The sequence below is a fragment of the Lepisma saccharinum genome, chromosome 4 (assembly GCF_977018435.1).
Source record: "Lepisma saccharinum chromosome 4, izLepSacc3.1, whole genome shotgun sequence".
Classification (NCBI taxonomy): domain Eukaryota; kingdom Metazoa; phylum Arthropoda; class Insecta; order Zygentoma; family Lepismatidae; genus Lepisma; species Lepisma saccharinum.
In genome coordinates this window covers 51,105,693-51,121,462 of record NC_139232.1, presented here as the reverse complement: position 1 = coordinate 51,121,462, position 15,770 = coordinate 51,105,693, and the positions used below count along the sequence as shown (strand labels likewise).

The 15,770-nt window shown below is 37.5% G+C and overlaps 1 protein-coding gene across 1 annotated transcript; it reads right to left on the bottom strand.

The window, feature by feature from the left end:
* Positions 1-10,477: 10,477 nt before the first annotated feature.
* LOC145986930 (uncharacterized) lies at positions 10,478-12,253 on the bottom strand. Its single transcript, XM_083121394.1, has one exon. It carries the CDS (start codon positions 12,251-12,253, stop codon positions 10,478-10,480), a length of 1,776 nt encoding a protein of 591 aa, XP_082977520.1.
* Between the last annotated feature and the right edge of the window lie 3,517 nt (positions 12,254-15,770).

Genomic DNA, 15,770 nt, shown 5'->3' with positions numbered 1-15,770 from the left:
TTGGTTACCTTTTCCTTATAATTTGCATCTATCAATCACCAGTGGGAAAAAAAAGTTCTAAATATTGTAAATCAGTGTTAATAAGCTTTATCCAGCTTAATAATCGACTAATAGATAGAGGAAAAGGTCTAAATATGGGCCCCCCTTTTTATGTTGTAATTTTTGGAGGAAAAAATTATATATCAAGCACCTGCCTTTAAAATACATATATATGAAATATATACTTAAATGTAATAGCATGCTAAAGTATAGAAGGTATCCATTTTTTTAAAAAAAAGCAATTTCCAAAAAATGGTAAAATGATGTATTTCAAATTTGTGGTCTAAATATGGGCTACTAGTGACAATATCACAAAAAGCAATTAAAATTAAAAAAAACAGTAATTTATCGCTAAAACATTATAAAATTCATATCTATGAATATAATCTGTCGTTTTGAAAATTGCGCGGAATGGGAAAAATCGAAATTAAGAAAAACATCCAAATATTTGTTGAAACTGTGATCTCAGCATTAGACCTCATGTCATAGCCCATATGTAGACCATCGCGCTATTTTACTTCTTCAATTTATTTTCGCTCTCTGTGGTACATATTTCACAAACAAATCACGGCATTATAAAAGCCAACATTTGTTTTATGTACCGTTAATATCATAACCTATAGAAAGCAGATGAGAATTCAGAAATCGCTGAGTTAAAACATACCTGCAAAAAGTTTTCGGAGGTCGAAATTCTATAACAGCGTCCAAGGCCGAAACTAACTACCACTTTATCTTGCGAATTGGCGCAGCAACCTTTGTCCTTGAGAGATAACCAGTTCCCATAGCCTCTGGCAGGCTGCAGCACCTGGGAGCGCTGATAACTCCAAAACCCATATTTAAACCTTGGCCCATATTTAGACCTCCTCTACTCTCAGAACTACAACGTCATTTGAAATTCATAAACTAGAACTCACTGTTCCCTTTTTCAAATATTCGCAAGCATTTTGACAGAATTGATGCAAGTGTTCATTTACAAGAAACTGTACCTCATCACCTTAAATTTTAAATATTTTCCCCTATCCCTGTAGAACGCCACCTGTTGATTTGCGTGTCGAATTTATGGCTTTACAGCTCCTGTTGTAGCACGGCACTTTGATCGAGCCTACACGTCCGATGAGAAATTTGCTTGTAAATCGCAGTTCCTTCTGTCCATCGCATGTGGTAGAACTTGTATGGGTGCAACCCCAGGTGATACTTCTCGCCTGCAGTGCAATCTTTTTGAGGGGAAACATTTTCACACCTCATACGAAATAAGTCTTCAGCGGCCAATATATGCATGCCTTCGCGGAGGTCCCACGTTGCAACAGGTGGGAAACAAGTGAGAATCGATGCTTCTGGCTGGATCCGACACTTAGGGTGATGGTTCACGTGCAGTCTACCACTGGTGTAAGCAGGATTTTTTTTCGGAATAGGCTGGAATTGTAAAGGAGAATTGTCCATAGCTGCTTTCTAGGGACGCGGCATACATAATAAGATATTTCGTATGTTGAAAGCTTTCCACTTTCAAAAATAGCAATTGGGGGTCACTCTAAGGCGATTTTGCATTTAGCACTGTTTTTTTCCCGAGTTCTTCACTGCTTTTATTTCAAAACGTTGATTTTCTCAAAATTTCGAAAAGGGCTGTAGCCCCTTCAGCCCCCATCTGAGTACGCCAGTGCAGTCCACCCCTGTAGACACTTGGTGGCTTCAATGCATCCGATGAAGGGGAGAGGAACGGAATCCTACTTGTAGTTTAGTTTGCCACTACATTATACCTATAACTGGAGACCTTGATTTTTCGCAAATGCGATAACACAAATAAATTTTAATTGTTGCAAAACAAGAAAAAGGTGTTAATGTATGTACAGTGACATGTTCTAAGCACATTTTCATCCACTCGAAATCGCTAAATAAGGATGTATATTTTTCAGATGGGGGCAAACGAGGAGAATCTTTTCTCTCCTAATTGTTCCACCTTGAAAATATACTCCTTCAGTTTGGAGTTATCATCTCCCTGCAACGCACTTATAATAATTAACATAAATCACTGTAACTGCAATCAAATTATGCGTGTGAAGTATTAATTTTAGGTTGACATCCATTTTCCAAGGAGGTACGGGCCCTCTTGCTCCCCTTCCTAACGTCTGTGACTTTCAGATAATTGAGTAAGTAGTAAGAAAGTAACGCGTTACAGTAACCATTACCTCGGTTCCAAAAGTAACACGCTACCTTTACTGTTACTATGTTACACATAAGAATAACTGTCTACAAAGCCTCACGTCTGCTCCCTTCAGCTTATATTTTCATAGAATCATTTGACACATACAGGTTTGAAATGACACAACAAAGCATGTTTTGTCCTGACAAATAAATGCTCCAGTTCTCGATTCATCAATACAACGCAAAAAGCGAAGGAGTTTGACAATTACACGTGTGATATTAGTATTACTTACGCAAGTACCGGAAGAGTAACGCGAAATACTACTTACTAGAATTACAGTTGTTTCGGTACATTATTAGCTCTAATCATTGGCGTGGCAACATACTGGAGGACCTTGATCGAGATTAGAATGCGAGACCTCCAACCTGTTCTTTAAATTTGAAATCTCAATGTGAATCCACACAAAATCTTTAGGCATATGTTAACAAAAGTATTATAAAATTTAAATAATAATAATCAAACATAGAAATTATATTTAATAATTTCACTCACCTAAAAATGTCCTCTTCTTTTCCTAGAGTTGAATTCGCTCATGACTTCTAAAGAGTTTACGGGTGAGGCGATGTCTTTCACTATGGATAATAAAGAACCTGGCAACCTTGGCCACTGCACGGGTGATGTAACTTTACTGTGCTCCGTAATTTTGTGAAATTTGTAGGATTATTAGTGAGTTGTGGCGACTATTCTAACGCGTGGAGAACTGTAAGTACTATAGCACCATGCAGAATAAGAATTACTCACAGAAATACAGCGTTGATACAGAAATGCAATCAATTTAGTTCGTTCCAGTGATCTACGCGGAATGTAGACAAACAGTATTGCCAACAACTGCAAGATGTTATTTAGAGCAACTATCCGTTAGATACAGTAACGAACTCCTGCATGGAGCGTGGCAAGGCAGGAAATGAAAATGCGGTGTTGTGTGACTGAAACTTATGCCATTTAAAATGTGAGCAGAAACAGACATAAAATATATGAAATCCTCAGGTCAAACATGACGCTGTAAATTTTCTTCCAAAGCAAGACCAAATAGTCAACAACTAGCAACTACCATGCCAGCAGAGGTAATCTTGGTAACCTTTACAAAATAATCCAGGTTTTAAAGAAGAAGTTATGAACATAAAGAAAGTAAATATTGAAACTGAAGGTGAATTTGATAAATTTCTGGACTTAGCCAATTTGGCATTTTTTTTTTCAATACAGCCATTTTGTTCATTTTGAATTTCAGAATCTTATTTTGTTGTACATTTCTGGAATACTCTTGTAGTTCTTAGCCATATTTCGAAAGCAATTTTACCAAATGTATGAAATGTCCTGAATTTTCTGTTGTTCCTCATGTGGATAATGTTTATCTATGTCAAAAGCCCAAAATTGTGTCACGCGCGCTTAGGCTACCACACTTTCTAAGATCGCGCCATTTTTTTTTTTTTTTTTTTTTTTTTTTAGTATCCTAAAATCAGACTGGGGTTAGTTAAACTACTAAATATTTGATGTATTGATTCAAATTGTAACGTTTAACTAGAATTCAAAGCCGGATAAATAGATAATGTTTTAGTTTCAATACCAACAAAAAATTGCCCTTTCCATCTATTTTTCTCACGTCTATTTATTACTTTTTTTTTGTGTAAGCCCCATGGGACGCGAAGCCCCGGGCGGTCGCCCACCCTCGCTCATGTCCAGTGTGCACGTGGCGAAAGTTGCCATGTTACCACTGGGATTTACGCGTGCAAAATTCTGCAGAAAAGAGACGAAAATTAATATTTCCATGGTGGTAAGCATTAGGACGTTGAAGAGAAAATGTCAGTTCTGATTTCTCCGCGCTACTTTTCCAGCTCGAGCTCCCTTTGTGCTGTAGGTAGTCAATCTGTGCAGGGGAGGGGACCCAGCGGTGTTGGAGGGAACTGCGAGGGCAGGTGAGAAGTCTCAGAGCGTCAGAGGGAGCCGCGGGCCAAGGTAAACAATGAGTTGTTACCCCGAAGGTAACTCCTTGCATACATGAAAGATGCCGCCACTGCTGCGGGGGCTCCCCCACCACGAAGCGTCATTCAAAAGAAGCTCTTTCTAGGCCTAAGAAATCGCCGCCCACCGAGTGTAGATCTGTTCCGATAAACCTTTACACTTCACAAAACAAAATGCTGTCGGGGTTGGAGGGTACGAGATAGGCTGTGCAGAACACGCGAATGATTACTGGATGATTGTCCACAATCTTTCGGTGTCGGGTTACAAGCAATTATCGCCAGTGCTTGTTGTGGGGAGTGCCTCTATGCACTGTACGAATTGAGCTTTTTGCTTGGGGGGGGGGGGGTCCAGTCAGTGGTTTATTTGTGATTTTATTTTGGGAGGTAGGTTTTTATGGGGGTATGCAAATTCGTATATACGTTACCAGTCACTAAACTAAACTATTGCCTTGCGGTTCTAAATACCTTAGAACTTTGATCCTAACCTAGGTCTAAATCTTATATTAACATTTCAACATGATTTAGAAAAACTTAGTACATTTACATTCTAAGAAAGCCGAAAGTAATACAAGTTTAAATTTAATGCTAATCTACAATATCTACAAACAAGTTCTTTGCAAATACTTTAATACAAGCAAAATATCAGCACTATGCCGTAAAGAGTTACGTGGAAAACGGCCTGCTGGAATTCGATGAACTGTTTTGTCTGTCTTGGCTGGTGAGGCTGGTCATTTGCAGAATGGTGTACTTCTTTAAATCACAAATCTGCACACTTTTCAGCAGGGAAATCTGACTGGTCCATTAATGGACACGATATATTGTTCAATTGTTTGTTAATAGTTAAGAAATGGTATACAGTAGTACTATATGCTTTGAATTCCATTTTGTTTGAGGGGGATAAAACATCCATGGCAGGAAAGAAAAAATATTTTCTTTTGACGGGGATAAATTTTTTTGTGTGAGGGGAAATTCCCGGCATACCCGCCATTAATTCGCACACTGCCTCTATATTGCAAAAGATGAGAAAAATGGACATTTCGATCCGTAAGACGTTGACATGGGAGCTATCACAACTCCATTTAAATACCCACACATCAAGTGCCTTATGCTCAGTTCATTATAACTTTTATTTCTGTTGAACTATGCTATGAAAAGTCACATAAACAAAGAAATAAAATACAGGGTGTTCGAGTTAAAAGTAGCCCGGCTCCAATCAACAGTTACACGTCACGACTGTGCGATGCCAGTGCCTGATTGTGTACTGATGACCTTGAGTACCTACAACGATTCACGTTACAATGGACTATTCCATTTTACTGGTGAAATATAGCCGTCATTTGACTTATAAACAAATGTATTTAAACCGGGCTACTTTAGCTGGGCATCATGTTAAATGGAATGAGTAACAAAGAGTCAATATAAAAAAACAGTGTTCCAATTAACGGGGCGGGGGGTGCCGGGGATTTCCCTCCCACAAATAGTTTATCCATCCCCAACAAAGGGGATACGATTTCCTAACTATGTAACTTACTTTACTTATTTATTTACTGCCCTCAACAGAGGTAAACCTCCAATTACAGACAGCAGAAAAAAAAGAAAACAATACAATTAGCAAATATATAAACATACATCAACCGATAATACAAGTAATCAATAACATAATCAATAATGAAATTAAACCATCTGACCCTTTCTCTTGTCTTTCACCATACAAGAACAAAGACTTCTGCAATAATTACAGACATACGCGTAAAATACCTATAGATATACATATAATTGTAGAATACAATGGAAAATAATGGGGAGAATAGTGATACCGGAATGATTACAGTGTATTTTTGTCATAATTCTGATTCAATCATTTTTTTATATAGTTTGAATGGCGATGATAAATCTAAGGCCTGGTTATTCATTGCAAGCGTATTATACAAATCACACATTCTACTTAATGGGCTGCTTTTATATTTCTCAGTTTTGGAAATTTTCGGAATCAGTAAGTTTCGCCCACGTAAATTACTTATTCTGGTATTGAATTGTAGTTGACTGAGGAAATAACTATTGTCTAATATACCGTTTACAGTTTTATGTAAGTATAAGTGATACAGAATATTCCGCCTATTACAAAGGCTCTTAAAATTAAATTCATGCAGCAAATTTTGATATGGCACATTATATTGTACTCGCTTTTTATATTTTATATAATATAAATACCTCAAAAATTTATTCTGTGTTCTCTCCACGGTATTTTCATGCGATTTGTAGATTGGTGACCAGATAATAGTAATAGAAGCATATTCCAGTCTACTTCTTACAATACTGTTGTATATGGTTGTTATACAGTTTATACTTCTGAAATTCTTAGTATTTCTAATAACAAAGCCTAGTATTTTGTATGCGTTATTAACAGCTTGTGAAATATGCTGTTTGAACGTCAAGGAAGAACCAATAAAAACACCAAGGTATTTTACTACGTACACCTGAGGAAGCAATTGACCATTTACAGAGTATGTATAATGAATAGTATTTCTCTTATTTGTTAACTGCATAAAGCAACACTTATTTATATTAAAACTAAGATCATTTATACAACTCCACTCATATAATGCATTTAGATCTTCTTGAAGTTTTAATGTATCTTCTACACTAGTAATTTCTTTATATAATTTTACATCATCAGCGTAAATAAGACATTTTGAATACTTAACATAAGATGGCAAATCATTTATAAACAACATAAATAATAGAGGCCCGAGATTTGATCCTTGGGGCACACCAGAGTTCACATAATACTCACGAGATATTGATTGTTTATATGTTACATATTGCTTTCTTCCCTGAAGATATGATTTGAATAAATTTATTAAATTGATTGTGAACCCAAAACTTGATAACTTACGTTATTAGATTATGTTTAATTCTATCAAATGCTTTAGCAAAATCAATATAAATTGAATGCACACTTGATCTATTATAAAAGGCATTGTGGACATCTTGGACAAAATTTACTAGGTTAGTTGTAGTGGATCGGCATGGATAAAAGCCATGTTGATTGCTACTTATATAACTTCTAACATGTTTAAAAATCCTTGAATACAAAATTTGTTCCCACACTTTTGCTGGAGCATACAGAATGGCAATCGGTCTGTAGATTTCAATTTTTGTATTTTCACCTGATTTAAAGATAGGACATATTCTTGTTAGCTTCCAGATTGTAGGAAAGGTTTGCGTCCTCATAATTATATTAAATATTAAACATAGAGGCGTTTTAAGCACTTCAGCGCACCCTTTAAGTAGATATGGAGGGATTTTTTGGGTTTTAATTATTTTTATTGCCTCCCAGTATTCCGGTTCAGTAAATACAATGGAAAAATAATCTGTGTCCATTAATGCCCCAGTCAAGAAAGATTTCCCTGCCAGAAAGTATGCAGCCTTATGGATGAAAAGAGGACATATTCTGCAACTGACCAACTTCACCGAGACGATACAACAGCAGGCTCTTTCCCCCTTATGTTTTCATGGCATAGTACTGATATTGTGCATGTATTAAAGTGTTCACAAGAAACTGTAGGGCAGTGTACCAACTCTTAAGACAGGTTACAAACTCCTAAAACATCATCTTCTTATTGAAATGAACGTGTCTAGGGAACTGCTTTGGGAGCCGAGTGACCTTACTCGGTGATGTGAGATTGTTGGAACTTAAGTAACCACGACGACCCGTTCTTCTATGGCCATTTTATTAATCTTTGAATCGGTCTCGCTGTGTGGTTTTTCATTAGAAAGGTCACGACACCTTTTAGAGGAGGCTTCTTCCATCCAGTGGCTCCGCACAAAGGAGGAGGCAGCTGGCGGCCATAAAGATGAACCAGCAGCTCGCTTGATGAGGGGACAATACTCGTTCCTCCAAGAGATGCCCAGAAGGGACGGAATCTAAAATTGCAATTAGGTTGAGGCACTGAAAATCTGGTAGATCTGTTTCTTCAATTGTCTGCTTGTTCTAGCACAATCGATTGCAAGAAGAGAGTATAAGGTTCATGTTACAAACATGGACCCTTACATTGCACCATACCCGATGGAGGCACGTAGGAGTTCTGATTCAGCTCTAAACTGTAGGTCTAGTCCTGATTAGCCTCTCTGGGCATTAAGTGAATCTGGGCTGAGCCGATACCACTAATTTTCGATACCGGTACTAATATCATGACCGATTTCTACCGATGCCGAGATTTGTATAATTTAAGTTTACATTAACAAAGGCGAGTTACCGAGTCATACTAACTCATCACATCACACAAAATTTCAACCGATACTTACCGATATATCGATATAGGTATCGACTCAACCCTACTTAAAAAAAAACTCTCCCAAAAAATCCCTTGAGTTTCTTCTATTTCAATGTATTCCTTTTTTATTTATCTTTCTCTCTCTCTCTGCTGGTTTTAAAATATTTCTATTTTAACCGTGAGGATGGCACCACACGATTTTCATTCCATTTATATGTTTTTTTTCTGCGGATGCCCATGGTTGCAAATAGATAGATCCTTTAATCTTGCTATTATGTAGTGATCACTTGTATGACAAAATGGAATGTAAAACAGTGTTAGTAAGTTTTGGAAAAAATTCTGTGTTTCAGATACGTTGAAGTTGCAGGTTCTGTAACATATGGATGGCCATTCAGATACCTTCTCCCGTCTTCTTCCTTTAGAGCCATGTAGTGACCACTTGTAAGTAAGTGTTTGTATATAACAGTTTAACTAATATATCGACTTTGTAATTGGTTGTCATACATCTTGAGCATGTGCTTTTACCAATTTTGAGATGTTAATTGATTTTATTATACAATTGGTGAAAAATATTTACTAAACCAATGGGAGGGGTTTGGACCCGTTAAACCCTCCCTCATATCATGATCAATTGGCTAGTTCAGAGACTGCGGCACAGGAGGCTTGTATATCATTATCACAACCTCAGAAAAGAATGGCTACATGCATTTTCTTATCTTTGGTTGAGTTCTGGCTCTCGTGTAGATATACCGAAATAGACCATATATTCACATGGAAACATCGCATTTCTTGAGTAACTAAAAGCAACGCTAGCACCAAAATGATCATATTGTAAATGTCGATCCTTAGTGACGCTGCTAAAAATTACGGTAGAAGCCATAAATCCATCGATGTAGCATTCACCTCTGTTCGTAGATATGATGCAAGTTTGCATTAATATATACCCGATATAACAATACATTTATCTGCTCCACGTTTCAATTGTTTAAAGCATAGTCCAGGTTGCGATTGTTGAAACTCGTTGCATGGAAGCCTGTACATTTCCATGCTCACTTGATTGAAGCTAAATCGCTGAAAGGCTGCTATGTGGATAGAATTGTATAATTCGTTTTATCAAGAATACCAGCATGTTCTACAGATGCGTTCACGGCCTGTTTTTTCATTACATTATCCTCAACAGTCTCTGGATAATATTCATTTCCCTCGATATTCGCACATATCGGAATATTTTACTCAATGGTCAAGTTTTTATTTCATATACACAGATGGATCTAAAAGTGAGTCAGGAGTTGGATGTGCAGTGTACGAACCACAACATAAAACAGACCTATTATTTCGGCTTCCACAAGACTGTTCAATATTTACAGCAGAATCTTACGCAATTTACCAAGCTTTAATATATGTCCAAAAATTAAATTTACGAAAGTTCTTAATACTTACTGACTCGCAAAGTGTATTACAGGCTCTTAACTCTTCTGACAAGAGTCTTTACAAATTATTCCATTATAAATTGTATACAATTAGTTCAAACAATACAAAAATCTGGAAAAACCATTGAGTTTTCTTGGGTTCATTTATCATTTTACTATACGGATCTTCTCCCTAGAGTAAAGAAGAAAATTCTGAATGAATGGTTTGATTGGTGTCGAAATGAACTTACAACAGTTGGAGAATCAAACAGACCATTTGCTGAATTCAATACACAAACACAATGGTTTCATCATGCAAGTGCTAAATAATGTCTGGTTGTATGAATGTCCTAGCTCTGTATGATCTGATCGAAATGGGAGACGAACAACGAAACGCCCTATTTCTTCTCTGGTGGTGTGTTGATCGAAGTGGTTTTCACAAACTACTTCTTCAGCTGTTTTTGGTTTCGAGTACATTTCCTCCAACTCGAAAAAACGCCGTAATTTAGAATCCAAATTATCCTCCATGCGTACAAAACATGCTACTGTGGGTGTACTAGGTTCTACAGGCTGTTCCATCCGACCAGCTAAAATCTAACCTAATTCAGTGTTTTGAAGAACAGGATAGTTTTCATCTCTCGTTTGTCTTTCAGGAAGAAGTAAGTGCAAGTAAAGTTCCGATCCAATTAGTAGATCTATCCCTTCTGGTTTGTAGAAATCTGGATCTGCTAACTCAATGTCTGTTGGTAGGTTCCAATGTTCATAATGAATAACTTGAGAAGGTACGTTCCCTGTGATGCGTGGGAGTATCAGACAAGTAAGTGAAGTCTGGAAGTCAGACACTCTTGAGCGCAGCTGAATGTCTACACTGTGCTTGGCTTCCGATGAAACATTATTGATTCCTCTGATTGGAATATGATTTTTCTGCTTTCGCAACTGTAGTCTCTGAACAAGATCTTCCTTGATGAAATTTGACTGAGACCCACTGTCCAGGAGAGCTCTACATGTATGTGGCTGTCCCCTAGAATCGACGACTTCTACTAAAGCTGTTGATAGCAGAACGGGTGATCTTGGTTTACTCTTAAATGTGCAGTATGAAGATTGTACTGAAGTTGTCCTTTCAGCTTCATTCCTCGTGTCTGGTGAGTCATTCCTTGGTTGGTCTTGTCTTAGAGGACCTCCTCGTTTACCGCCTTCGTCTGGATGCAACAGTGAATTGTGTTTCAATCCACAGCGTCTACAATTACCTGAAGTACAGTTCCTAAAATTATGATTCGATCTGAGACAATTATAACAAAGTTTGTTGTTGCGCACACACTCTTGTTTCTGCTTCAGACTTGCGCCTGCAAAAGACTTACATGAATATAAGGAATGTGCTAATTTACAGAAATAGCATTGTGTATTTGTAGTTGTCAGGTAAGAATTTGACTGACGGATGTGTTTCTGTTTAGTGCTAACCTTGTGTTCATTGACATTTTTGTTTACGTGAACAGACTTCATTGATTCCAAAGCTTGACATTTTTGTTCTAGAAAGGTGAACAGTTCCTTCAGTGTAGGGAACGACTGATCGGTATGGCTTAATTCCCATTCCCTTCTTGTGTGAGAATCTAGTTGAGCCAAAAAATGATGTATCAAAATAACATCTTCTAACGGTGTTTGTAATTCAAGGGCTCGAAGAGCATTTAAGTTACTGGTGACGTCATTGATGAACTGACGTAATTCTGTGGCATTTTCCTTGTTAATTGCGTTCACATGCAAGATGTTATTGACATGACTTGCTGCTATCAGTCGTTTATTCTCATACCTATCTCTCAACAATTGCCATGCAATATCGTAATTTGAATCAGTCATGGGCAAAGTATCGATAAGTGTTCTTGCTTCAGATTCCAATGATGAACGCAAGTAGTGGAATTTCTGTATTTTAGGAATATTGTCATTTGTGTGAACCATAGCCTGAAATGCATCTGAATATGCTAACCAATCCTGATAATTACCGTGAAACGTGGGTAATTTGATGTGCTTGGTGCCTAATGATGAAGCATTGTTTACAACATCCGATCCATTTGTAGGTGCTGCTTGTGCTTGTTTATGTTTCTCTATAATGGATTCCATTTTACCCCGTACCTTGTAGTAAACATCTTCAAAATCCTCCCTGCGAGGTTCATGATTTTCGTTTATATCTTCTACTTCTAAACGTGTTTGAACTTCATCGTATTTTTCCCACAAAGGTGTTAAATTCTGTAAACGGACCCTTACTTCTTGAACTTCCCCCGTATCTTCAAAGGAATTAACAAATGCTTGTGTTCGTGTTAACTGGCCCCTAAACCCAGCTCTCTTGCGTATCAACACTCTTTTCTCTTCTTCATCCATCGCGAAGGAAAGAGGGCAAGATATGTAGGAAATAGTACGTGAGGAAAGAGTAAACAAAATATGGTGCGAGCCTAGCTAACTACTGACCTTGATCTGAAGCTTCCCTGGGTGTTGGCGATGACGTCACTTCAGCCGACAGCAGAATACTGTAGTGGATGCTCGAAACTGTCCAAATTTATGATACTCTGTCCCGTGATGAGTTATCGTAACAGATAACTTATTGTCCACTGAATTACCGTGTATAACTCAAGTCTCCTAACAAAACATTCGACGTACGCACGATAACGATACGGAATGTCTGTTCAAACCACACGCGTAACGGTTGTGATTGAAAATTACACGTAATACGTAATAAATACTGTGACACAGAAAGATCTACGATTGAGCACATAACATGCAACCATATTGACGTAAGTACGAATGTCAGTACACATCTGTAACTGGAACACTGCATACAAAGTCACTTCGATACCGCGCGAAAACACTCGTTCTTTCCATGGCGGGCGAGTTGAGACGTTTGTTGTGATGCGTAACACGTCATATCTCACAGAGATTGTTCACTTGGTAAACTAATCCGGCCCGGAGGACCATAAAATGTTGCGTTTCTTATTTAAACACTGGACTGATTATATACACTATTTAATGTACACTGACACTGGACTACATTGGAATGGCGTTGACCACCGTGCAGCAATGTCTCTCGCTGTTCTCTCGTTCAGTGCGGGTAATTCCCGATAAGTACCACGCCCTGCACAGTCTCCGAAACAGAGTCTGCACTGTCCTGCCAACTAGTGGCGACAAGTATAATGAATACTTAAGATATACAAATTTTCACACATTGATAACACAAATAATAATACATACACTAATCTATCCCAAACAACATGGTATACAAAATAACAACTTTGTATGCGTTCTACTAATAAATACTAATAAGAAACAATCATTCACAATAACCACTACAATATAGAGGTATATTAATTTTGATGTAACAGTTATGTGGGTTTGGAAAAGCAACAGAATTATTGAATTGATAATGGGTGACTAATTCTATTTAAAAATCATAGTTCCGCACATAAATTTTGCCTATTAGTTACGTAATCATGCGATTTTTCTTGTGATTAACTTACGTAGAATTAAAAAGAAGAAGGGGTTGGAAGGAAAGCTTTGTTTGAGGACGCAAGAGAACTAATCAATCACGATGAGAATGGGTTAAACTGTAGAAGCATCAGAGGTTCAGCCGAAAAAGTCAGCAGAATCTGTAGATGCAAATAAAGTAAAGAAAAAAGGTGTCACGAAGTATCAATTAGAAAAATTTGTTTGTTTGTTTTTAAATCCACTTTTATGCTCAGATAGGCTAATCGGGACTGAACCTACAGTTGAAAGTGAAGTCCGAACCAGTGTGCATTGTGCTTCCACCAGGGAGGGGGCAGTAGAAACCAGAACCTCTTCACTATAAGGCGACAACGTTATGCCATTAGGGAAAAATATACAAAAAAAACTCACAGGGAACGTGTTATATTATCACCATAAGAGATGCGTTCATTTAAGAGGGTGTATTGCCAGAAATAAATATTTGAAACTTTCGGAAAACAACGTTATTGTTCACGGAGTTAGCTGCCTTGATCCAAGAATGAAACAATGTGAAATTGAAACTACAACCTCTACTTTCGAAGGGGTATGAAGTAATGAAACTCCACTTTTTGAAGAGTAAGTAGTTGCTGATTCGACTGATTTGTTCTACGTGAAGTCATTTTTCTGCTAATTTGGCTAATGGTGACGATGAGGTTCAATTGTGATTAGGTGAAAGTGACGAAGGGGTGGGGTGGGGAACAAATACAAGCAGACATTGAAAATACAACCCCCCAAATTATTATTTTGACTGTGGTTCCAGGCGCCAGAGACTCGTTCGCCTGCAAGATTAAAGTTTCCAGGGTATACTGCGCAGGATAGAGGTTGACATTTGAGCGCTTTCGGAAAGATCACGCCATACAACCCAAGTCATCTGTGAAAAAGAGATGAATTACCGGGTATGGGGATCAAATTCTATGAATTCGTCCAAAATCACATTCTACAAAATGTAAACTATTTGTTACCTCAGTGCATGTGTTCATCTAACCATACGTGTGTAACGAAAACTTACTTCAGAAAACGAATTACAACTTAGCTAACAAATTTTTCAATGTTACTGGATTATTACTTTTGGACGATATTTTGTCAAAATAGCCTTTCATAAGCCTGGGAATACTTTATGCAGAAGAAACAAAGAATTGTTTTTTTCCGTGCGTGTTTACATTCCCAATAAGACATTAATTTTAATCCAAATATCCAGTGGCCGCGATTTGGAGGAGGAGGGGGAAGTTCACCCGCCACATTTTGCCACTTGTTGCACCCGCACTATGGCCTCTTAATGCTAAGACTTCTCTACCAAAAAAGTAAACTGTCCTTGCCCCCGGCACCCGATTGCCCTAACTTCAAATATTCAGATACATTTATCAGTTGTAATAACCTTGTAAGCCAAGAAAAGTGATCATTAACCCCCAAGTTTCAGTTAAAAACTCATATAATGAAAATAATATGATCAGGAACATGCATTTAAATTTTTAAATTACGATAAAGTAATTTAATCCTTCACCTTTGTCTGCCATCACAATTTCTATCACTGTCGCCTAATATATAAAATGGAGTAGGTATGTGCCTTGTATTTTTGCACTTGAAGGACAAAATGTTATGGAACCAATTCACATTTATTTCACTACATTGACATGAAGGAAAGAATGTGATTAGAATATATATCTGCGCACTTCCTTGAAATATTTGTGTTCATCGGAGATAAAGGAGTGGAACAAGATGCGAGAATAGATTAGAAAAGAAAGAGGAAAGACACCAAACACACACACACACACACACATGCATGTGATGTGTGTGTGGATGGCAGTTAAGAGAAACATTTGAAGAATGGAACGAGAGAAAGTGAAAGGGAGAAAGAGGTAACAAGCTGAGAAAGAAAGATATAAGAAGGCATTAGGGAGTAAAAGAGAAAAGATGAAAAGGAAAGGGACAAGAAGTGAAGGAAAATCGGGAGTGTTGCCTATATATATATATATATATATGGCCTTACATTTATACCTGCCTTCCTGTGCATAAAGTGGACTTAAAACACCAAATCATTCAATCAAATCAATCAATCAATTTATACCTGCCCACCCTAATCTATCAATATACAACTTCTGCCCACCCGGTCGAAAATTTCTGACGCCGCCCCTGGGTGCGGTTGAATCAGACGAGTTAAAATGTTACTTGTGATACTTGTTTCAAACAAGTTTGTGAAAAGCTTGAAACTGCAACTACATCAGGAGAATACGGAGGTTGATTACAAGAATACAAAGTAGCCTACGTAAAAATCATACTTGTTCTGTTCGGTGTGCTTTATTAACGTGCTAATATAATTGCCTTAAGTTAAGTTTTTCTCGTGTAGTCGTCCATGCATGTAGCATGTAGCAATTAATGTTTTCTG

Bases quoted from the DNA above. Each gene is read 5' to 3' on its own strand.
- LOC145986930 (XM_083121394.1), bottom strand. From the start codon at position 12,253: ATGGATGAAGAAGAGAAAAGAGTGTTGATACGCAAGAGAGCTGGGTTT.